The sequence below is a fragment of the Bemisia tabaci genome, chromosome 2 (assembly GCF_918797505.1).
Source record: "Bemisia tabaci chromosome 2, PGI_BMITA_v3".
NCBI lineage: Eukaryota > Metazoa > Arthropoda > Insecta > Hemiptera > Aleyrodidae > Bemisia > Bemisia tabaci.
This window is the reverse complement of record NC_092794.1, coordinates 24832813-24854708: the sequence shown is the minus strand read 5'-3', so window position 1 is coordinate 24854708 and position 21896 is coordinate 24832813. Positions and strand designations below refer to the sequence as shown.

Sequence of the window (21896 nt, the reverse complement as noted above, 5' to 3'; positions counted from 1 at the left end):
TGTCTGTCACACAAAAACAACAACATCAACAAATTGATCAATTAAAAAGAAAATGAGATTGATTTGTGAATAATTTCTTAATCTATTCTCATTTTGGACCGATGGAAATAACAATTTACTCTTGATAAACCACATAGGTAATGTTTTCATTATTCTTGTTCACATTCAAGGTACCGCCATCTTGGTGCACTCGTTTCGGCCTCCATGAGCGAGAACCAATCAGAATTGGATTTTTTTTAAGGCCACTTTCCGCCCAACCAAAAGTGAGTTGTCTTAACTCTGGGTATAAAGGGACTCTAACTGACACCTCGCCACTGAAGCAAACGGGGAATGTTGCGCAGCCCTAGAGCGGCAGGTGTAGGACGCAAACGCCAATTTATCCTATACTCATCATGTATCTTTTCAGTATAGTTCCCTGAAATTGGCGCGAGCCGATTGATTTTCGTAGATTTATGAGGATCGAGACGCAGCAGTTACCAGTTCACCTGGGCTATTGAATAAAGGCACAAACTTTCATTAGAAAAAAATAAACAAATGAGGTTCACAAAATCGCGACTGTTGCAATGAATGGCCAAAAAATTGAACGTAAGAACTAGGCATGAGCATGACTCAGAGACGCGGCACGGTAATTTCTCTTTCCTCTTCTGAAGAGAGACCACTTAAGTTTAGGCCCTGCCCGTTAAAGCGAGATCTCTACGGGACGTCTGTGCTTTCCAGTTCGCCTTCAATTGAGACGTGTAGGCAATGAACCACCACCGCCGCGGCGCACAGTGGATCGAGTCAATAGGAGAGGTCGCACAAACTTCGGGAACTTTAAACGCTCATAACTCGGTTTACACAAAACTTTGAGGTTCTAAAAGTGGTTCCATTGGTTTCCTCGTAAAATTTTATGATAGAGGCACCCCTCGAAATAAAAAAAAAAAAAACCGTTTCTTTCACTCATAAGAAAGTTTCTTCACTGAAAAAGTGTTTTGCTTTGACTTTAGGATTCTTTCTAACCTCTTGTTAATTTATTGACTTGAATTTGCCAGCACTCATTGCACCGCTACGTATTATGGAAGTTTGGACGAGGGAACGCTTCTTCGTGGGGGATGAGCGAGCCTCCCTAAAGTCATATATATCCTAGGAGTTTAGAGGTTTCCCTGAGTGACCGGGTCTGCTACGCGGCAGGGTGCGAAAATAAACTTTGAAATGTACATCATGCAATTTTCAAGCGGGATCTTGGCTGACATACAGTGATAATGAATGCCAAAATGGGAATTTTGGGAGGTTTCAGGTTAGAAAGCGGCGTGTTCGGGTGTTGCGCATCACTCTGTTCAACACGAAATTTTAACTCGAGGTACTCAAGTGTCTAATTCATGAGGTAGGACTATAAAATCGAATGTACCCACCTCTCTTTTTTTTACACGGAGTGATAAAGGGTGCTGAAATAGGCATTTTGGCCGTTTGAGGTTAGAAAATTGCGTGCTTAGGTGTTGCGCACCACTCTGATCGACACGAAATTTTGACTAAATGCACTTAAGTGCCTAATTTATGAGGTAGGACATAATATCGGATGTATCTCTTCTTATTTTTTCACACGGAGTGATAATGGGTGCCGAAATGGGCAATTTCGGCGTTTTAGGTTAGAAAATTGCGTGCTTGGGTGTTGCGCACCACTCTGATCGACACGAAATTTTGACTAAATGCACTTAAGTGTCTAATTTATGAGGTAGGACAATAATATCGGATGTACCTCTTCTTACTTTTTCACACGGAGTGAAAATGGGTGCCGAAATGAGCAATTTCGGCGTTTTGAGGTTAGAAAATTGCGTGCTTGGGTGTTGCGCACCACTCTGATCGACTCGAAATTTTGACTCAAGGTACTTAAGTGGATCATTTAAGAGGTGAGACGATAAAACCGGATATTTCTCTCTACATTTCTCCACGCCTAGTCATCAAAGGAGGCTAATGGTGGCATTTAGGCCGTTTTGAGGTTAGAAAATTGCGTTTTTAAGTATGGCGCACCACTCCGATCAACACGAAATTTTTACTGTATCTTATTGGATGTATAAATTAAGAAAAGAGACAATTTTTGTTTGTGTACATGTTTCCATACGCCACCTAGCCGCGAAAAAAGGGAAAAAAATGATTTTTTCAAAAATTTTACGAATTTTTTTGGAGGCTAAAATATTATCCGATGATAATGAATTTTTTTCTACAAAAACTAAGCTAATTGATGTAGATTCTGACAAATTTTGGTTCAATTCTATCGAAAATTACGAAAGTTATGAGGAAATGACGTTAGTTAAGATGTGACGAAATAAGCGTTAAAATTTGCAATTTTAGTTAAAAATTTCGTGTCCGACCTCTCCAATTGACTCGGTCCACTCCCTGGTAAAAATTGGCATTAGAATCTGTTCCAAAATACCATAGACCTACGGCCGACTGTAAGATTTCCAATAGCTTCTATTCTTCTATAGCCGGCTACACAATTTCTTGCAGCCTATTATAGCCGATGGCGATTAAGCAACTCACAGCCAGGCGATAAAGTGTATGCTAAACGTCACTAATTACGGATGCTAGGACTTAGTGAGTTTTTGGACCACTGCTCTCTTTTTGGGCCGTAGCATCTTGATTTATTTTGCGAGGAAAGCTCCGTACTTTTGATGGATGCCTGACATTCCTAATATATTAGAGCGCCTTCAGATTTGTATGATACTGTGCAATACCTCTGGTGTGAAATAGTTGCTTCAAGCGCCGTGGCACGCTGCGGTGCGGCAGGCGGGCAGCCAGCGCGAAACGCGCATTGGCGCCTACAAACCTAACAGGGATACTTCACGCGTTGCGCAATGAGTGAAGTATCCCTGTTAGGTTTGTAGGCGCCAGTGCGTCGCCGCTGCGCTTTGTGTTAGGCTCTAATATTTAATCTGGCGGAGTCAGCGTTATTCAACTTATGATTTTGAAATGTTCGCACATTCTGTATGGATTATTCTCGTTTTAATTGATGAAAAAAAATATGTATTAAAGGAAAATATAACGTGTGTTTTGTAAATATTAAGGTTGTTCCGTATCAAACTTTATGTATGTGCTGAAAGAGCTGATTTCACAATATTTTTCGTAGTTTTTTTTTCTGATATGGGAAATAGTATAAAAATAGATTGAAAAGTCAGAAAATGCACCGCCTAGTGACGTAATCTGGCGGCATTTCCCATTAAAACACATGAATTTTAGCAGATTAGATTATTTTATCATATCCTCTCCAATAATTGTTCAATTCATGAACCAAGGGTATCCTCGTATTCAGTTCACTCAGTAGGTTCCACTTAAACACGAAATTCATCAAATTTCAGACACCTGCAAATTCTCTATTGGCCGTTTCCACTCCCCGTCCACCTATCGAAAAACCGCTCCATGTGTGTTACATTTTATCGTAGGCCAGCCTCAAAAAAATCAGTACTGTTTCCGGATTTTCCGGACGCCTTCCAAACCGGCCCTTTCTTCCGATCACCAGATGCCGTCACCAGCTCTGGCAATGACGTCACGAACCTCGACCACCAGCCCCGTCTGGGTATACAGGTTATAGGCCGGTCGACTCTTTCTTTGGAGAATGGGGATATTGCATGTGTGAGGGATTTGCGATTTGACTGTTGATTCTTCTGTGAAAGTTCGCGAGAAACACGATGGTGCCACTGGTTTTCTCTGAAATCATCTCCCAAGCTCAAAAAAAGCTCTCAAAGTGAGGCCAAAATGGAGGGGATATCCCACCCTACCCTGAGAGTCCACCTCTACATCAAGACAAACTCTCCATGCAAAGGTAGGGAGCAAATACATTGACAGGGCTGCCACCTTATTTGGGGACTCCACAACTGAAAACACGGCAACTCTGTCAATGTATTTGCTCCCTATCTTTGCATGGAGAGTTTGTCTTGATGTAGAGGTGGACTCTCAGGGTAGGGTGGGATATCCCCTCCATTTTGGCCTCTTCTTGAGAGCTTTTTTTGAGCTTGGGAGTTGACTTCAGAGAAAACCAGTGGCACCATCGCGTTTCTCGCGAATTTTAATATAAGAATCAACAGTCAAAACGCAAATTCCTCACACATGCAACATCTCCATTCCGCTCGGCAAGCCGGCTCGCCGGCTACTGATACAATGTAGCGCGTCAAGCGGCGCGGCGCGGCGCGGCTCGGCGGCGGTGGTGTCAATCGGCCGGTGAATCTCATCCGATTATTAATTGCTCGGATAGGTATGAAAATATGGATGCGAGCGATGGGGAGTCGGCATCGCGTCGAGGCGTCAAAGTCGACTAAGGTTACGCACGGGCACGACTCGGGTTGGGGCTGGGGCTTGAGCGTGACCCAGTTACCTCGGAGGTCGCGAGGATGTCAAAGCGACCTTCACTCGCGGCCGCCCATCCCACCGGCTGCACCGCCGCCGCGCCGCATCGCATCCCACTCAAGTTCAAGAGCCTGCGAAAGAGCTCCGATTCCGCCTCTCCAATCCAACTCCCTCCTCAAAGAAAATCCCTGTGGGCACTCCGTCGAGTGCCTTAACGTGGAGAGTATGCTGCCGTGCTAAGGAAGAACGCCGTATGAGCCTTCAGGCGTTGCCAAATTTCCTGTGACAAAGCGCGGATTTTCTGGTAAATTTGAGAATATTTTCATCCCAATTTTTCAAATAATTTAGTTCACAATTTCACCTAAAGATCCTGAAAATGTCGAGGAAAAATATTCGCAACTTTCCTCAAAAATGAACATTTTATCGAAGGAAATTTGGCAACTCTCGAATGTTCATACGGCGGCGCTCTTCCTTAGCACGACTGTATGGATGGATACTCAGGGATCCGGGTCTCATTGTGTCCGCCATTTTAGGCAGCATGACAGTGGTGTGACGGATTTCGCCCCCCCCCCCCCCCCCCGGGGGAGGGGGATACCTATCCCTAGAGACGAGAGACCCCCCTTTGTCCTCTAGGTGACAGGTGGAAGCTTCCACTTTCGGGGATTCAACAATGAACTTTGGCTTTTCCATTTCCTTACAAGGGAGCAACAGTAATCACTCATCACTCTCATTATCCACATGGTGGGTGCTGAGCATAGAGTACATAGAGTCGTAATGTAAATGGGAGAGCTGGCGCCATGTTCTGCTCGACGAGTTCCAAGCCCGGTCCGGTGTGCGCCGAGTTCGGGTCACTTTTTCGATGCATGTTCGATCCAAAATGGCGGTGCGGAATACGTGGTGGTCCCTATCTTCTTTGTTTACATCGGATGGCCGGGTACCAGTGTATCGCAAACAATCGATCATGTATCGAAAAAGTGACCCGGCGTCACACAGGAGTCTCGGAATTCGGGACCTGGAAAATGCTTAAAAGTGGCGCCAGCTTACCCACTTACATTATGACTCTATGTACTCTATGGTGCTGAGCGTCGGGCGACGCCATGAGCCTAACAAACTAAACTTCGGCTTGTTTCCAAAACGAAACTGCCAACACGTTCTTAACCATCCACCATGTAGGTAGATCAGCAGTTGAATGTTGAAGTCCCTAAAGTAAAAGCTTCCACCATTTACGAGTGGAAGGTCTCTTGTCTCTGGGCTGCCCCCCCCCCCCCCCCCCCCTGAAGTACCTATACCAGAGACAAGAGACCCTCCATTGGTATCGTGGCAGTGGTGGGAGCTTTTCATTTCGGGACTACAGCATTCAACTGTTGACCTACCCACTAGGCGAATGGTCAACAACGTGTGGAGGATTTTGTTTTGCAAACAAACAGAAGTTTGGGAAACTTGTTTAGCCCATGACGTTGGCCGAAGCTCATCGCCTTTTCACAGGGTCGCCATTGTTCAGGGTTTGAGCCCCCAAACAAAGTGGCAATACAGCTAATGTATTTTCTCCGTTTCTGTGCAGAGAGAATTAAAAAAAAAAAAAAAAAAGAAAAAGAAAAAGAAAAAAAAAATTATGCCACTTTAGTAAGGGCGAGGGTTCTTCCAGTGAACGATACGTTGAAAATAGTTGGAAAAAAAAGACAGCTCCGTGAATCAATTTTTCTAATCAAAATAGACTGCTCGGTTTCAGGAGGAATCTGCTGACCGAGATGCTTCACAAATTCGTATAGTAAAGAAATCGAGTATTAGATGCGAAATGGGCTGCGAACAAATCGTTTCATGCACTAAAAAATTCGCAGACTAGACCTACGAATTCCTCGCTGTTGCACGGTGGGTTGCGCGGCTCCTCAGTTGAAGGGGTTTTATGTTTCACACGCGGTAAACCGTAAAACTGGACCCTGCTCGACTGGTCCATAATAAGTTGCGTCCAACTCCTGTTTGCTCTTCGCACTTGAAATATTATTTAATCTAATCACTTTCAGCCTCTCCTCCCGCTATTAGAATCGATCTTGACCTTTAAACACGAAAGTAATGCATGAAACATGTCAGAATACTTTACTTATCTATGAAACAATATCGAATTTTTAAGCAACGAATAGACAGTAGGTAAGAAAACACGGAGGTTCCGGTCGAAAGAGAGCGATTGTCTGTTGTAATGAAGATGTTTCCTTAAAAGCTATCATAGGCCAAATTTTGAGGAGTACTTTAAAGATACTCACAGAAGGAGATTTATTTTTACGTACTCGACGAAAAGCTGAAAGCGCAAGTAGTAAAAAGAAAAGTAAAAGAGGCGGAAAATTAGAAAAGTAAAGAGGAGAGGAGGAGGAAAAGTAGCAAAGTGAAAACTTTCTCCTGCATTTCTTCAAGAGGGAGAGGGAGAATGAGTCACTCAATTTTTTTTAAAATTAAATATTAAAATAATTATATTCAAAATTTAAATGTAATTTCTATATGTTTATATTTTTAAAACTACCTAAAGATTATCAATTCTATCTTCTTATAATCGTAATTTATTGATTTTACTTTAATACTTATCTTTTAAAGTTTTTTATTGTTTAAATTTATAATCTAATTTATATTAAAATAAAGTAAAACAACGTTTAAATAAATTATTTTGTTTAATAAATAGATATTTAAAACATGGTTTCATGTAAAATCTAAAAATTTATTTAGAATTCAATGGGATGGAAATGGTGGAATAATAGAAAATACAAGGGCGATATCTCGGTCTCTCAGATTTTAAGGGGGACAACAGTTATTCTATGGTGGTAAAATTTGCTTTTAAAATTTTGAAGAATCTCATGACCTCAGGAGTACGTGCTGCTGTGAATATCTCCAACCATGATTTTCGGTATTCGAAAAAATACTCAAGTCACATTGGGCTAGGCACATTGTGCTTAATTCATGCAGCAAGCGTTCTTTTCTACTAAGGACTGTATTTTGCATTTGAAAAGATTCAACTTTGGAAGGAGGTGCAAAATTTTTGGTTCATGTCAAGCATAAAATTCTGGTGAAGACCATATAATTCGGTTCATTTGCAGATGAACATTGACTGGATCTCCTTGTTTGCCACCTGATTCAGAAGTGAAATTAAAATACTGAGTGGCATGAATTAAAACAAATCTTAACGGGGCGCAGGAATGAAAACATCGATTTTGTCCTCTAAAATTCAGATTATAAAATTCTTGAGTTGTGCTCAGATTGTAAAGTTGTTTATCAAATGTGGAAAATCTCGGGTAAAATATGGTACACTTATCAAAATCTTTCATTGTTCACCAAATGTAAGGAAAAATTATAATAGTACAGCTAGAATTCACTTGAATTTATTCAGCATGTCTTATCAATGGTGTAAGTCCACAATCATAAGTCTCGTTTGCGGTGTCTGAAAATCTCCACCTCTACATTATTTTTTTAAAGGAGAAAAAATTGTCATCATTCCTTGAAGTTTTGGCAGAATTTTCTTCGCACAGAAATGAAAAATCACGGCAGTTGAAAAGAAATGCCGCTGAATAGTTTTCCGTTTAAAATATAAAGTATGACAGGAAGTCTGCGACGTCGCAAACCAAGTTAAGTGATTGCCGAATTACACCGTCGTTATGTTTGATAAAAATGAAACAAAATGAAAAATATGGAGCACAACAATTCCAACTTTTTTTTCTCTCTATTTTGAAAAAGAACCTCAGTTTGCCTTATTCCCCATGGGGCGTATTTTGTAATCATTGTTCATGACTCAGACACAAGAAACTCAGGATGTAACTATCCTTAAAGAAAAGCGATCCTAACTCCAAAACACTCAATATTGATTTATGGACACCATTACTTGAGGTACCTAGTATTTTATACTGAGAAAAAAAGAAAGATTTTTCTTGAAACAGTTAGAATCAAGAATTCGAAAAGTTACACTAATTCTTAAGATTCAAATTAAAGAGTGCATTTTTGTCTATGATAAAAAATAATGGTAAAACTGAAGGACGGTACCTGACAAAAAAAGCAGCAGTGCAAAGTAGGTATTCCAAACACAAAGTAATAAAAAAATTAGATAAGGGGGATCAACACTCTTACTGAACAGTCTTAGCTTGACCTCTCACGGTGGGCAATATGATGTAACTGAGCTGGATGCTGCACTCAATAAGTTTCAAGGTGTACGTAACAAAACAACTTATTACATCATACTATAAAAATCAGTCTCTAGCACTGTACCTTCATAAAAATCAATCACATTTGATAAAAGTAGAAATAGATGAACAGTTATCCTCATTTTGGCTTCGCAACTTGGACTGAAATGGAATGAGACTGAGAAAGAGGATGAAGCAAAATTACGAATTCTTAGGGCCAAACAAATAATCAAACACCAGCTTCTTGCATCCTTCAAGTACCTACCTACTCAGCAAATATTTAAATTAATTGTAAGCGTGAGGAGTAGTTTGGAATGAACAAAGTCATACTTGGGCTGATAACATCTGCACCGAGTGTTAAGGTATGTATATACTGTAGATGCCAATTTCAACTTCTGCTTCTACTGAAATGAGGACTTTCCTGTCACGCCTTAGTTTGTAGACAGAACTTGGTATTGCGGCTTTAATTATTTCTGCTGGAGGTTCTATAATGAAGATGTTTTATTCTATATCTCCATGATTTAGCAAGGAGTTTTTGGCTAAAAACGTGAAGATAGGATGAGAACGACCTATGCGCAATAGTCTGGGTGGAAGCACCCCTACAAAATTATTCTCTCCATTTAGACTTGAAAACCATAAATAATAGTTAACTGACTAAAATTCCCACTGAAGAACTCAAAGACTTTGGATATTTCCCAACAAAGATCTTGAAACCATGAGTCCTCAATGATGAAATAATCTTAGGAGAGCAATATGAATGAACGATTTAAATCTGTTACTGACGGTAATATCTCAAAGGATAATCAGTGACCATCAGGAGGAACAGGAAAATCATTTTTTGGAGCTTAAAAGAATCTATGTAACCGAACAGTCGACACTACGGCCAGTATCATTATGATGAGCAAACCGCTAAACTTGTTTACGCGTAGCAATAAGTTTCTCAACAATCTCTTCGCAAAATCGTGTTGCGAGATGCGAATTGAAGATATCAAATGCTACGAGAAGGGTAGTGGCACAGTGACAAGAGAAAATTGTGAGACTTTCATGTACTAAAATTGCATTGGGTGGGTTCAACAAGTAAATGGGAAGAAAACGCATTCAGATATGTGCTTGATGTTTTTGAGAGTTCATACTGCAACAACAGACCACTATGTGAAACAAATGAGTGGTTGCAACACCCAAACAGTGGATAGGAGTCAATAATTATTATTATTCGACTGTCTTAACAGCTTAAATCTGGATTAGCTGAGACAAACATACATTGTGAAGAATGCAATTTTTGGCAAAATTGCATCATAACCTAAAAACGATCACACTGCAACATACTTGAGAATATTGGTTTCAATGACAAATTATTTCGCCTGAATGACTTTGGCTTGCGCAAAACGAAATGTTCACGTCGAAATGACAGTTGTGGTCTCCAAACGTCAGGTTGAGGATTAAAGGATAAGTTTTGAATCAAGGTGCAAACGTAGTGATAAGGAGACAATCAAAACAACACGGCCTAGAAGACTTCGAAACATGGGATAATTTAAAGTATCCGGCGAAAAATAAACTTGTTTTCAAGGGATTATAATTCTTACCTGATAGAAGAAATTAAGGAGGCAGAAATTGAAGTTTCGCGAACTCACACACAAGGGCAAAAAGGACGTTCACGCACCGTTTTGTTGAATGACTTTGGGGAAGGGAAGGTCACGTGATCTCGCCGTCGCAAAAATCAGCTGACTCCCCCCCTTCTGTAGCGGGACCCCTCCCGTCTGCTTCATCGGGTGTTACAGAATTTTTATCGCCTCCGCGGCGCGCGCGGCCCCATTTGCTCCGCGAATTTATTTTTTCAGTTTTTTTTTTTTTTTCTTTAAATCGCCGACCCGCAGAATAGATCCCATGGCTGTAGCATCACTTATTTACTTTCCAAGCCGCCTGCCTTCTATCTGACACCTAAAATTAGACACAGATCCAAGAAAAAGCAACAACCCGACGACGGACCCTTGTTCCTCCTGGATCTGATTTACTTACTTCCTACCTTCATTTTCCGACTGCTTGATTTCTCTTGCTGACTCTTCTTCTTTAGAGTGGAGAAACGAACTTCTAAATAATCTGTATAGTTCTCTAAAATAATATTTTTAGCGTGACTCAGCGTCTTTGAAATAAATCTACCTGCCATCAAACCATCCCCAATTTCAAGATCACTGAGAGTTCTGTTTCCTCAAGATTTATTAAATGAAAAATAGGCATTTTCAGCAACCGAAGCAATTTTCATCATGGGAGATATGATAATTTTCAGTTCATTGAACTGTAATGTTAAGAGAAGTATGTTTGGCATTGCTGATACACCCAGCTTTGGATTCTCTCATTATTTTCCCCAAATTATGAGTTGATACAGGGTGATTCAAAAGTTCCACACGATCCTTGTAAACCTTAGGTCTCTTGCCTCTTTCCAGGAAGGGGTCCTCAAAATTAGGGAGTCCCAAAAGTCGTTTTATTTGACCTAGGAGAATTCGCAAAATTGTAAGTCTCCATCTTGATTTGTTCAAAAGTTGGGGAGGTGGTGCCTGATGCTGGATTTTGGGTCTCCCTGTATAAATGCAAAAAATGCGCATCTCTATTGTAGCATTTAAAAACTTCAAATTCTCTTTTATTCCTTTGAGAGAAAATTAATCACAATATCTCCTTGAAATTATTCTTGAATATTTTTAAATGAGAGAGAGTATGGAGTAATGTAGGAAAGTGGAAACCCTGAGTGAAACTGGGGAATTTGATAATAGCGCTGATTTTGTTAATAGCATTAGTTTTAAATTTTCCCTAATTTTACACATTAACGCAGGAGAACCAAAAAACGTTGGTGAGAAGTTTTTAGGGAGTTCTTTTAATTGGGTGAACAAATTACCAACATCTGGTTAAAACAATCTATACCATAAAATCAAATGCTGAAAATTTCCTGCCATACTTATAGTTTTAATTTGGTGGTAAAATTAATTCTACGAAAACTACTGAGATTTTTATTTTCTCTATAAAGAGTGCCTAATAGAAATTTTGAGGAATAAAGTTGGTCTCATAATTACACATGACAGGAAATCAAAAATGCTACATGAGCACCTAAGGCCTTGTCCACACGAACCTTGTTCGAGGAACTTAGTTTGGGGAACTTGTTCTCAGAACAAGTTTTAGCTGAGCTAAAACTTATTCCTCCCAAACCTCGGAACTTCACCCATACTCCGGACTTCTATGTTTCTTTTGTTGTGAATTCGTTTGTTTTTGTTTTTCACACCCTTTTTGTCTTGGCATATTTTGTTACTCTCGCGGCCGTAGTAATCTATTATTTTGCAATAATTGTTTAGGGAACTAAGCAGTTTGTCCAATAAGTTCCTCGGACCGCACTTGTTTGGACAGGGCCTAATGCAGTATTAAAGTTTAGCCGCTTATAATTCAAAAAAGAGTTCAGACCTTTGAGTAAATTGTCAGTTTCAGCTAGAGGCAAGATTAATTTTTGCCAAATATAATTCATAAAATAAGGCAGAAGAATGAGGAAGTGAAAGCTATAAAAGGCAAGCTAAATTTCACTCAGATGACGTTTATTTTAAATTCTTGGAGGGCAATGAAAAGTCCACTGTTCAGATACAAGGCTTGAGGTTTCAGTCTGCACTTGATCTTTTATGATAATACACCTATTTAGAAATGCAAGTTTTACAAAAACATTGTTACAAATTACGAGAGCAAAACATTAAGAATTAAAGTAATATGTTCAAAACTTCAAAATTGTTTAATCTTCCAGCAAGATATTAGGCAATCCCAAGAATTGCAAGCAGTTTTTATTAATAATTACAATAGGTAGCTACTGCGCAAAGAAAAAAACCTACATTATAATTGCAGATCCTGAACAATACTTGTTGTTTAAGACAAACAAAATGGTAGAAAATAGGGAGAAAAAAAATACTGATGGGCCACAGAGAACTGTTAATATGAACGGTCCAAAAAAGACCTCCGACAAGAATATTAAAAATACATGCAAAACATTAAGAAAACGATGACCTATAGTTTACTTTTATTCACTTGATCAATGTCAATCCCAACCCTACAAAGTTTAATTTAATATTCGAATTTCAAACAATCGGAGGTTTCATTTTCTGGGTGAAATTTTTAAATGTAAGAATGTAACATATACCTAAATTTTATCCTAGAAACAGTCCTACGCTTTCATGGAAAGCGCTACTCATTGTTTTTCCGTAACATTTGAACTCAACGAAAATAAAAAACATGAAAAACACTCATAATAATTATATTAATACTAACATAAAAAATAAATTTGCCCATAGAAAAATAAGACTCAAAGAAAATATAAAACATAAAAACACTCATAATGATATTATTAATGCTAACATAAAAAATAAATTTGCTCGTAGAAAAATAAGAGCTTATTTCAGTCAGTCAGTTATTTTATACAAAACTTGAATAAAATATGAAACACGAGAAACACTCAGAATAATATTATTGATGCTGACATAAAGAACAAATTTGCTTGTAGAAAAATAATCGATTTTTCCAGTCAGTTATTTCATACTAATTTTACATCACAAATCCTAAAATATAGGGCTCCAAACAGAAATAATGAGGCTGCATCATGGAATACCAAAAAGAGGGTTTTTGAGACATCTTTGCAGTCTCTGCATCTCTGCCAGGTTGAACTATCTTTTTTACCTTAATTCTTACGAATCTGTGCAAGATGCTGATAGTGAAAATGAAATCATTTTTAGAATAAAAAACATAATAAGCAAATACAAATTAAGGTGGTTTATGGAAAATCAAAAGCATAAAATGAGGTTCTGCTAAAAATTAAGGTTAAATTAAGGCACTTTTAATTTTGAGGAGTAATAAAGCTTAATGGCACAAACTTAATGTATCAGAAATCGACAAAAAACTGGCGTTATGAATCATTACAGAGTCCTTGAACGCCTCTGGTATTAATAATCATGACACAGTGACATTCTCTGGGATTTACTTACCACGCAATTACTTAGAACCCTTTTAATTGTTTGAAGGAAAAAAATCTTTACAAACTTCATTCCAGACATTCTGAAGAACTCTGTAAACTAGTCAAACTCTATTAAAACTGCCCCTCAATATCATTATGTATCTAATTTGATCCATGAACAATGCAACAACGTTAAAACATTAATTAAACGGTAACTCTACGCGGAAATGGTCTGAAGAAAACATTTTAACACTAGGTCTCAGTTTGACCTGAAAGTTCAACTCTTGGAAACGCTTAACCAACCTTGAGTCACCTTGGATGTACAGCTAAGAGGCTTTGTAAAAAAATACACACAAAGGAACTTAAAAACCTAAACCTGAAAATTGAATAATGAAATTATTTCTGCTTGTTGCTTGGTAAAATCACTCAAGCATGGCAGTATCCGATTACTGTGGGTAACCTGGGGTAAACAGATAAAAAACCAATAAATTATTTGACAAAACTTCATATTAGGTAAGCAAGTTGCAGTATCAAAACCTAAGTAGGCAGTTTGAGTCCGTCCCTCAATCTTTTACATTATGCACAATGAAAACTTCAGATTTTCCAAGGACAGAGCACTACATTCAAGTAAAATGTGTAAAAGCGAAAATCAAGCTAGATGATCAGTTTTATAATGACTTTTGTGATTACACAGTTTGTTTTGAAATTAATGATTAATATTTTCCCAACGTGGCCACCAGTTTACAGGAACATCTTTGGCCCACAGCCATTTTCTAATGGTGCAGGCTCAGACATTAGACATGAAAAACAATGATCAAGTATTAAAAAAAAAAAAAAAAAAAAAAAAAAAAAACAAGGAAAAATGAAATTCTGTAAAACTAGGCGGTAAAACTGAGTTACTGTACCTCATTTATGAGCTGTTTGGCTATCTAAAAAATTAATTTTTTTTATATTGGATCATGTTTAGGAGATAAATGATCACACTTATGCAAGATGAAAAACCTTTAAAATGAACATCCATTTGATAAATTTTCAAATTATTCTTCAAAAATAATCACACAGTTTGATGTTTAGTGATAAAAAAAATAGAAAGATTGAAAAACGACGAGAGTCTAGATGGAGGTGCTGGAAACTTTTTAAGGTACTGGTCATCATGATAAGAATGGTAACACTTATACTTATTTGAGATCCCGACTGTAAAAGATAAAGATGATTTATACAATGGCCACTTCAGGCATTTTTAATGTGAATCTTCAGGTAAAAGTTTGAATGAACAGTTTTGTATAAGTATTTGACAAGTCTCTTATCTTTTACAGTCAACTGCGCGTCTTTATCTGTGTTTTCATATTTTTATACTTGACACAAAAATCTTAAGTTAAAACTTTCACCCAAATATGGGCATTAAAAAAGCCTCAAATGGCCATCATCATATAAATCATCTCATCTTTTATGTTCCGTATCTTAAATAAAAATAATTGTCACTGTGCTCATTATGAGAATCTAATTTCATCAAGGCATACCTAAAATCATTAAAATTTAAATTCCATCTCAGGAAAAATATTTTACCTCAATTTTTCCGGATCATGATTTTTTCTCCTTGACCTCCTATGTTAAGCTGCACATAATGAAGTTTTAGTTTATCTGCAATACTTTTGACAGCCTCCCGTTCATCCACTGTCATCCCTGGGCTTAGATTGAGATTCCCCACTGTGTCAGACAGCTTGAACTTTTCAAGTTGCTCTGTCATACTCTCCACGAAAGAATCAGTCAGTGATAACCCCTGAAAACAAAAGAAACAACCAGAAATTTTTAATAAAAAAAAAAGTACCAAGCTTTACGTAATCCTCATGATTAAAATTTTAGAGGCTTGCTATCAGACTGGAACAGCAACACCCATTACCGTCAAATTCTAAGCATTCAAAATTTTAAAGTTTAAGATAAATTGGACAGGCACACACATTTTTTCACCCTGAGTCTTTTTAGTTGGAAGGAACTTCAAATTGCTTCAAGATTAAGACATTTTGATTCTTAACCATTCTTTTTTACAGAATGATGATATTTTATTCAACCAGAAAGTGGGGTGAAGAAGTTTAAAGACGTTATCTAAGGAATATGCAAGTACTTTTCACATTTTGGTCTCCTAAAAAATCGACCTTTCATCATTTCCCGAAATTTTGACCATTTTTTGAGATTAGTGCTTAAAATTTTGGCTTTTTCTAAGTACATAGGCTGTCCCAAAAAGAACTCAACAATGGCGATTTAAAAAAAACTAAAAGAGATAGCAACACACGGTTTAAACAGACCTCTGGAAGTAATTACCTATCGAATGAGATCTTGTTGAGCTCAATTATTAAAAAACTCGCCAATTTACAGCGTTTTGAAAATGACGTGTTGGCAAACCTGCCTGCACAATTTTTAGGATGTTTTCTCAAGAAAAACAAACGAGTTGCAAATCATTTTGTAAAATTATTAAATGACATGGGCAAGTGAAGCTAGCAACACTGCAACTAGTGGACACGCGTTGCCATGGAAACGACTAAAATCCTGTCGCAGTTGCCTACAGTCGTGAAAACAGGTGTCATTCACACTTCCTAATCTTCTGCCATTTTTGCCGAACGCTCATACAGCGGTTTTTCTTAAGCAGTTATGCTCCTCTGAAACATTGCCACCTAGTGCCGAAATTTGTTCAAAGACTTGTTTTTCAACAAAATCTTGAGAACTACAAAACTGACCTTTTCCTCCTTCGGTTTCTCTGACTTGAAGAACTTCTGGGCAGCAACTTTAGTTGCATTGGTGTACTTTCTTATTTTCTCTTCAAGAGAGAGCAGCTCTTTGGTGATCTCTTTATTCGCTGGCTCCTTCTGCTTCACTTCCTTTAGCAGCTTCGCGGCTGCATCATACTCATTCAATGCATTGAGTGCTTTTCCCCACGCGAACTTCAGCTTGATATTCTTTTCTGCCAATTGTGGGATGACGTGCATGGCGTCCTCTGCTAATTTGCAGGTTGTTTTGAAATCTCTGTTCAAGTTATAGCAGATAGCAAGGTTTTGATAGGCACGGTTGAGTTGCTTCGCCAGTGTGCTTTCATGATCATTACTTAGGTTGAAATCCAGAATCAAGTTTCTGGCTTCTTTGTAACTGTAAAAAAATTAAAGTGTATTAGTTGTTGTCAAATTTTAGAATTTAGTCAATATACACTATAATCGAGGCCTTTGTTCAAAACTTTGATTTTTGAAATATTGTAGAGAATGTTACACGGAGTGTTCTACAGCAGTGGTCTATATGGTCATCAAACCCCAAGAGGTCTGCAAGATGAAGAAGAGAACTTTGAGGAAAAAGAAAAGAGGGAACTTAAGTTGAAAAGAAAAAAAGAAAGAACGAATTTTTGAAACCCCGTAAAAATGTTCCTGGATGGTCTGAATCGGTTGCTTCTTACTGGATGTCATCCTTTCGCAATACATTCATTTACCAATAGATCAAAGAAACATTTTGACTGTCAAATGTTTATGACAAGTATGTTCCCATGTTTTAAACTTTGACATATACAATGGGTTTCACTGAATGAAAATGCAAAAAAACCAGATGGGTCTGATGTAGACACTTGTTGGAACAAAATTAATTGTTTCTTAACTAAAATGTGACTTACTGTTTTATGGCCAATTCTGTATCGTTGTCCTGGGTTTTACGCTCATTTCCTTTCTTCAGATGAGCCTCTACCCGTTCAACTACATCCGGAAAAGTCAATTTCTGATCCGGTTCGCTTGTCAGAACATCTGGATTCTCTGAATAACTAACTAGGGTTACTTCAAAGAGAATTGTGGCTTCTGAAAAGAAAATATAAATGCATGGTAAAAAACAACTTAAACCGGGAAAAAGGCTGCAAAACAAAAAAATATGATATGATATGACTATGATAATGGTGCTAGAAATTATCAAATCAGTATGAAAATTTTTTGAAGAACAACAAATCACCAAGACCTTTAAAAATTTTTTAGACTTCTTTTAATAAATTTTTTTAATAAATTCTTTTAATAAAATTTAAACGAAAATTCTTTACTGTGTAAATAGGAAACCATGAAACATGTGAAAAAATATTATATGAGGGAAGTATCTTGGGGGGGGGGGGGGGGGGGGAGAGCGCACAGGCCTGCATCCTTAACAAAATTATTAAATGATCATGATGCGTATCAAAGAAATGAGGATTTTTTGGGTTGAGGCTGTTGGGATGATGCAGTAAGTATCCCATGGTGGATGCTCAACTCATCTCCTTCCAAGAATTTTGACACAAATCTGAGCCTTTGTTTCCCTGAAAAAAATATCTTACATTTTCCTGCGTATATGATAGGTAATTAGCATTTCTTTCAATATTTTCACCACACCTGCTGACATTTTTTTTTAAAAACTGGCATCTAACACAGATTTTTTAAAAGCAAAGAGCAGTGCTAGACTCACTTATTCTCTATCCAGATAGGGCTGCAACGCAACGCTTAGTGCATGATGTAATTTACAACCCAACCCACAGAGTAAAATTATACAATTCAAAACGAAGAAACCAACCTTTAGGAATGCGGTTCCCACAGCCAAGCTTGCCATAAGCGTAGTCATGATGAACAAGAAACCAGGAGACCTCTCCCGTTTTCATCGTCCCAACACCAATGTCCAAGCCACGGAGTAAAGGACCACCTAACTTAAAAGACAATGGTTTCTTTGATCTCAGGATGGAGACATCGAACGGTACTTCTTGGTATTCTGTATATGCTTGGTAATGAATTTTGATGTGTGAATTTGGAGGGACTACCTCCCCAGAGCCTTCTTTGATGATCTAGATAAAGAGACGAATCAAAAGTAATGAGAATATTTCCAGGTAATAGAATGAATTCTCAAGAATATTCCCTAGTGAGATGACCCAAAGTGACAATACTGTATATGATATCGGATATATGAGGACTGAAAATGTAATGAGTAAATGATGCGTGGAGTAAATGGTGTATGGACTTATACGTAACAATGGCGGATGTCGAGTTTTCACATTGTGAGAAAATCGTGTTTGAAGTTTTCGAAGCTGCACTTTTTCGCCGGTAGAGCAGAAAGGATTTTTATAAAAATTTTCATGAAGAGCAACTCTTCATGTAAAAAACACGTGTTTTACGATTTATGTGGGTGAAAAATTAAAGGAGTAACAGTGATTTGAAAAAAACGTGACATCCGCTATTTTTACTGAAAACATTTGTGTGCATAAAACAAAGTTTTCAAGAGGGGTGAGGCTGGTGAAACGATTGAAATGTACCAAAAGTAAGTCAATGCTGAGTCATTTAATGAAATTGAACAAAAAACTAAACCGTTTATAACTTCTACAACAAAAATAAGGAAAAAATTATAATATCAGTTAAAAAATCAACAATTCTGGGGAGACGGTCCTGGTATGTATAATTTGAGTGTCAGCTGCAGCCCATGGCTGGTGCGCGGGCAGTTAGTGCAAGTGCGTTCGAATCTTCACGGTGTCCTGCCACGCCGACCAGGGAGAACAGTGGACTCTCATAACTGCTGTTTTTACAAATAACATGGTTTTCAGTTCATATCTTGCCGAGAAATGGCGTTGGAAGTCTGAAACTTTGCACAGGCATTTTTGAGGGCTCCAGAATTAGAAAAAAGCGTTTTCCTCAAAAATTGCAGAAGTCAGCAACCGCTATTGTTACATATAAGTCCTCAGATGTATGAGTAACAGAATTGATTTTGCTTGAATAAAAGCTCAAGCCACATTACACCACACAGATTAGCGCTTGCAATGACAAAATGAATGTACCTATGCAATATAATTATATTCCGACATTCAAAAAAAATTTGTTGTCAATCACATGTAATGGCAATGATAGAGTTTTTTTTGTGTTAAATTAAACCGGTACCTAAGTATCATTAGACTCACCCTTTTCATAACTCCCCCATCTTTTGTGACTGCTGTCATCCGTTTCCTGATCTTTTCAAATGGAGAGAGGTTTTCATCTTCTTTGTCATCACTACCTCCAGTTAAAACATCAAAATTTACATGATTAATAAGTTTCTGCTTGAAGACAGCTTCAGGGTCAAATTTTGCATTAAAATCGCTCTCTTGGCTCATTGGATCAATGTCGAGACATAGCTGCGTCCGGCCATCTTTAAGTAAAGCTCTGAAAAAATAATGAAATTAAGTAATGGCAAATGGCAAGTAACATTATCGTCAAGTTTTCTTAGTATTAAAAGAGTGGCTGCAGTTATATATGTAACATCCAAAAGAGAGAGCAAAAGTAAAACAAACATTAATGCCATCAATTGGGCTGTTGCAAAGTTGCTATAAAATATGAAGATGCCTGTATTTTTTCCTTTGTAATAGTTACCATTACAAGTTTTTGCGGAGAGAATGCCTTGAAAACTTGCCAAAAACCTAATCCTGTTTCCAACAGAAGAATTGTAACAAGAAGAGTTGACTGCCCTGTATCTTTCCATATACATTTGTTCATGGCATCTCGTTTGTTCATGTACTCTGACGTGGGAGGCAACTTAGGTATTTTACCATGCTCATAATATTATTGCGATTTTACTTAAATATTGAAAGATGTATTTTCTTTAGAATGATTTCGTTTCTTCATGATTTGCATTGATACAGTGGCCATGTTGCATTGGATTCAAAATGGTTGAAACCCTGTATCATTGCTTCAAATGATGTTGTGAGCTTCAGGCCAATAAGAAACTCTCTTTCCACAACTTCAACTTTGCATTTCTTTACTTCAGTCGAAACAGTAGTTTTGAGCTTACAGAAGCTTGGAAATATGTTTCTTGCTAAAATTTACTGAAGAAACATCTACTTCCATGTCAATTCATAGATCTGGCAACTAATTCCATTGGTAATCTGTTAGCGAGCACTAAGTCTTACATTTGGTCCTGACATGTGGCCTATTATAAGAAACATGATCAACGCAGGATACTTCAGTAAATCCAAATAGAGTGATAAAAGCTTTAAACTAAGGAAAATTCACTGAAACAGAGAATAGGTGGTATTGGTAACAGATGATGACTTATATCTTAGTTGAATCACCAGTTTCATATGCAATCGCCCTATGATGATTTGAGTTGCTTGACTGAAAATCCATTACCGATATGAAAAATAAGAGGTGATAAAAATACTAAGTAGATGACATGTAGACCTAAAAGTTGGAAACTTACGACAAATCAAGAGGTCTGTTCAGGCGCGTTGGAGAGCCTGGTCGTAGATTCATGTCTTCATCCATATTGGAAGATCCAGTAGAAACAGCTATGTTCACCATTATTCAGCTATGAAGATGAGAACTTGAAATTGAAAAGAAGTTTAAGAACAATCTAAAGTGACAATTAGCGCTAACAAACTACTTTACCCACTACACTGCTGCACCGAAGACACTGGAGGTAAACACAGTAATCGGTATTGGAAAAATGAGGTTAGGTAGAGGGTGCCAAATCTGACTATTTTTCTGAATACTTACGAACCATGAAACTGACAACACTGTAGTTCAACATGTGGATTTTGCTGGGCGCAAAATTCAAAATTTGATGTCCCGTATCCATAGGAGGTGTAATCAATGAGGATATATATTTGATTTAGATTTAGCTGCAGAAATCCTCATGAATTCTAATTGAGAGGCTTGGGAGACAAGTGGAATAAGTGCAGTTTTTGAAAAATTGAGATACCTATTGATGACTTCAACTTAAACTAGTCCTGTGGTTTATTCTGTAAAAATTCTCCAGGTACATACTTAAATCCGATCATGTACTGAGCATTAAAAAGTGAGTTTGAACTTTCTTTCCGCCAAAAAGCTCCATGTAATTTTGAAACTTTAACATGTGTTTCTCAAAAAGTAAAAATCGCACTAATCCGATACTCCTCCAAGTCCCTCGATTCATGTATCTATTTCATTGTCAGTGCAAAACTCATATACTTAAATAGGCATTTTATCAATTTAATAATTTTTCACTCATGTGTAAAGTTGGCATACATAGATGCAATTTAAAATTCTCTGCTATGAATAATGTAAAATTTTTTTTTTAGTTGGACTAGGTACATTATTCTCAAACATGGGATTCAAGAAATAACATCAGCTGTTGAACATGTTTCAAAAGGTTCATGTTTATATTGAAAGTTTCAACGAATTTTCATCCAAGCACGGTATCAAGTTTGAAAAGAAATTTGCAATCATTCTTGTGGAAATGATTAAAATGGTGGGCAAAACTTGAAAACATTCCGATGCAAGCCCCTTTGATTCTGAACTTTTCGATTGAGGACATGGGTAGGATGAGCATCGATGAGTAAGATAAAAAAATGTGTACCTCAAATATGCAACATGGTAGGTCTCCCCTCATGTTTTTTTTTTCTTCTTCCTTCATAAAAGGTAAACTAACCCTTAGTTTCTATTGAAATTATCAGTGAATTTCCTTCAGTCACTTTGGAT

At 37.6% G+C, this 21896-nt stretch overlaps 2 protein-coding genes across 5 annotated transcripts in view; both read right to left on the bottom strand.

Annotated features, from left to right (window-relative positions):
• Nucleotides 1–10242, bottom strand: part of Ald1 (fructose-bisphosphate aldolase) — a 100099-nt gene extending 89857 nt beyond the window's left edge. For 3 of the 4 annotated variants that reach the window (XR_002008657.2, XR_002008659.2, XM_019040462.2), the window contains exon 1: nt 10055–10242. The gene's annotated coding sequence lies outside the window, so the exon portion shown is untranslated. Of the gene's footprint in view, nt 1–8334; nt 8478–10054 lie in introns of those variants that run through there. The other variant, XM_072296994.1, reaches the window with a different exon arrangement.
• Nucleotides 10243–12022: 1780 nt separating this feature from the next.
• LOC109029834 (inactive peptidyl-prolyl cis-trans isomerase FKBP6) lies at nt 12023–20884 on the bottom strand. Its single transcript, XM_019040490.2, has 7 exons — nt 20638–20884; nt 19364–19604; nt 17998–18262; nt 17087–17264; nt 16173–16578; nt 15007–15220; nt 12023–13900 (listed from the first exon to the last, which is right to left on the bottom strand). Exons 1-6 carry the CDS (start codon nt 20736–20738, stop codon nt 15008–15010), a joined length of 1404 nt encoding a protein of 467 aa, XP_018896035.2. The 5' UTR covers nt 20739–20884; the 3' UTR covers nt 12023–13900; nt 15007.
• Between the last annotated feature and the right edge of the window lie 1012 nt (nt 20885–21896).

Coding starts and splice junctions, on each gene's coding strand:
- LOC109029834 (XM_019040490.2), bottom strand. CDS start 20,738: ATGGTGAACATAGCTGTTTCTACTGGATCTTCCAATATGGATGAAGAC. Junction 19,605..20,637: donor AACAGACCTCTTGATTTGTC/GTAAGTTTCCAA, acceptor TTATTTTTTCAG/AGCTTTACTTAAAGATGGCC. Junction 18,263..19,363: donor ATGGGGGAGTTATGAAAAGG/GTGAGTCTAATG, acceptor CTCTTTATCTAG/ATCATCAAAGAAGGCTCTGG.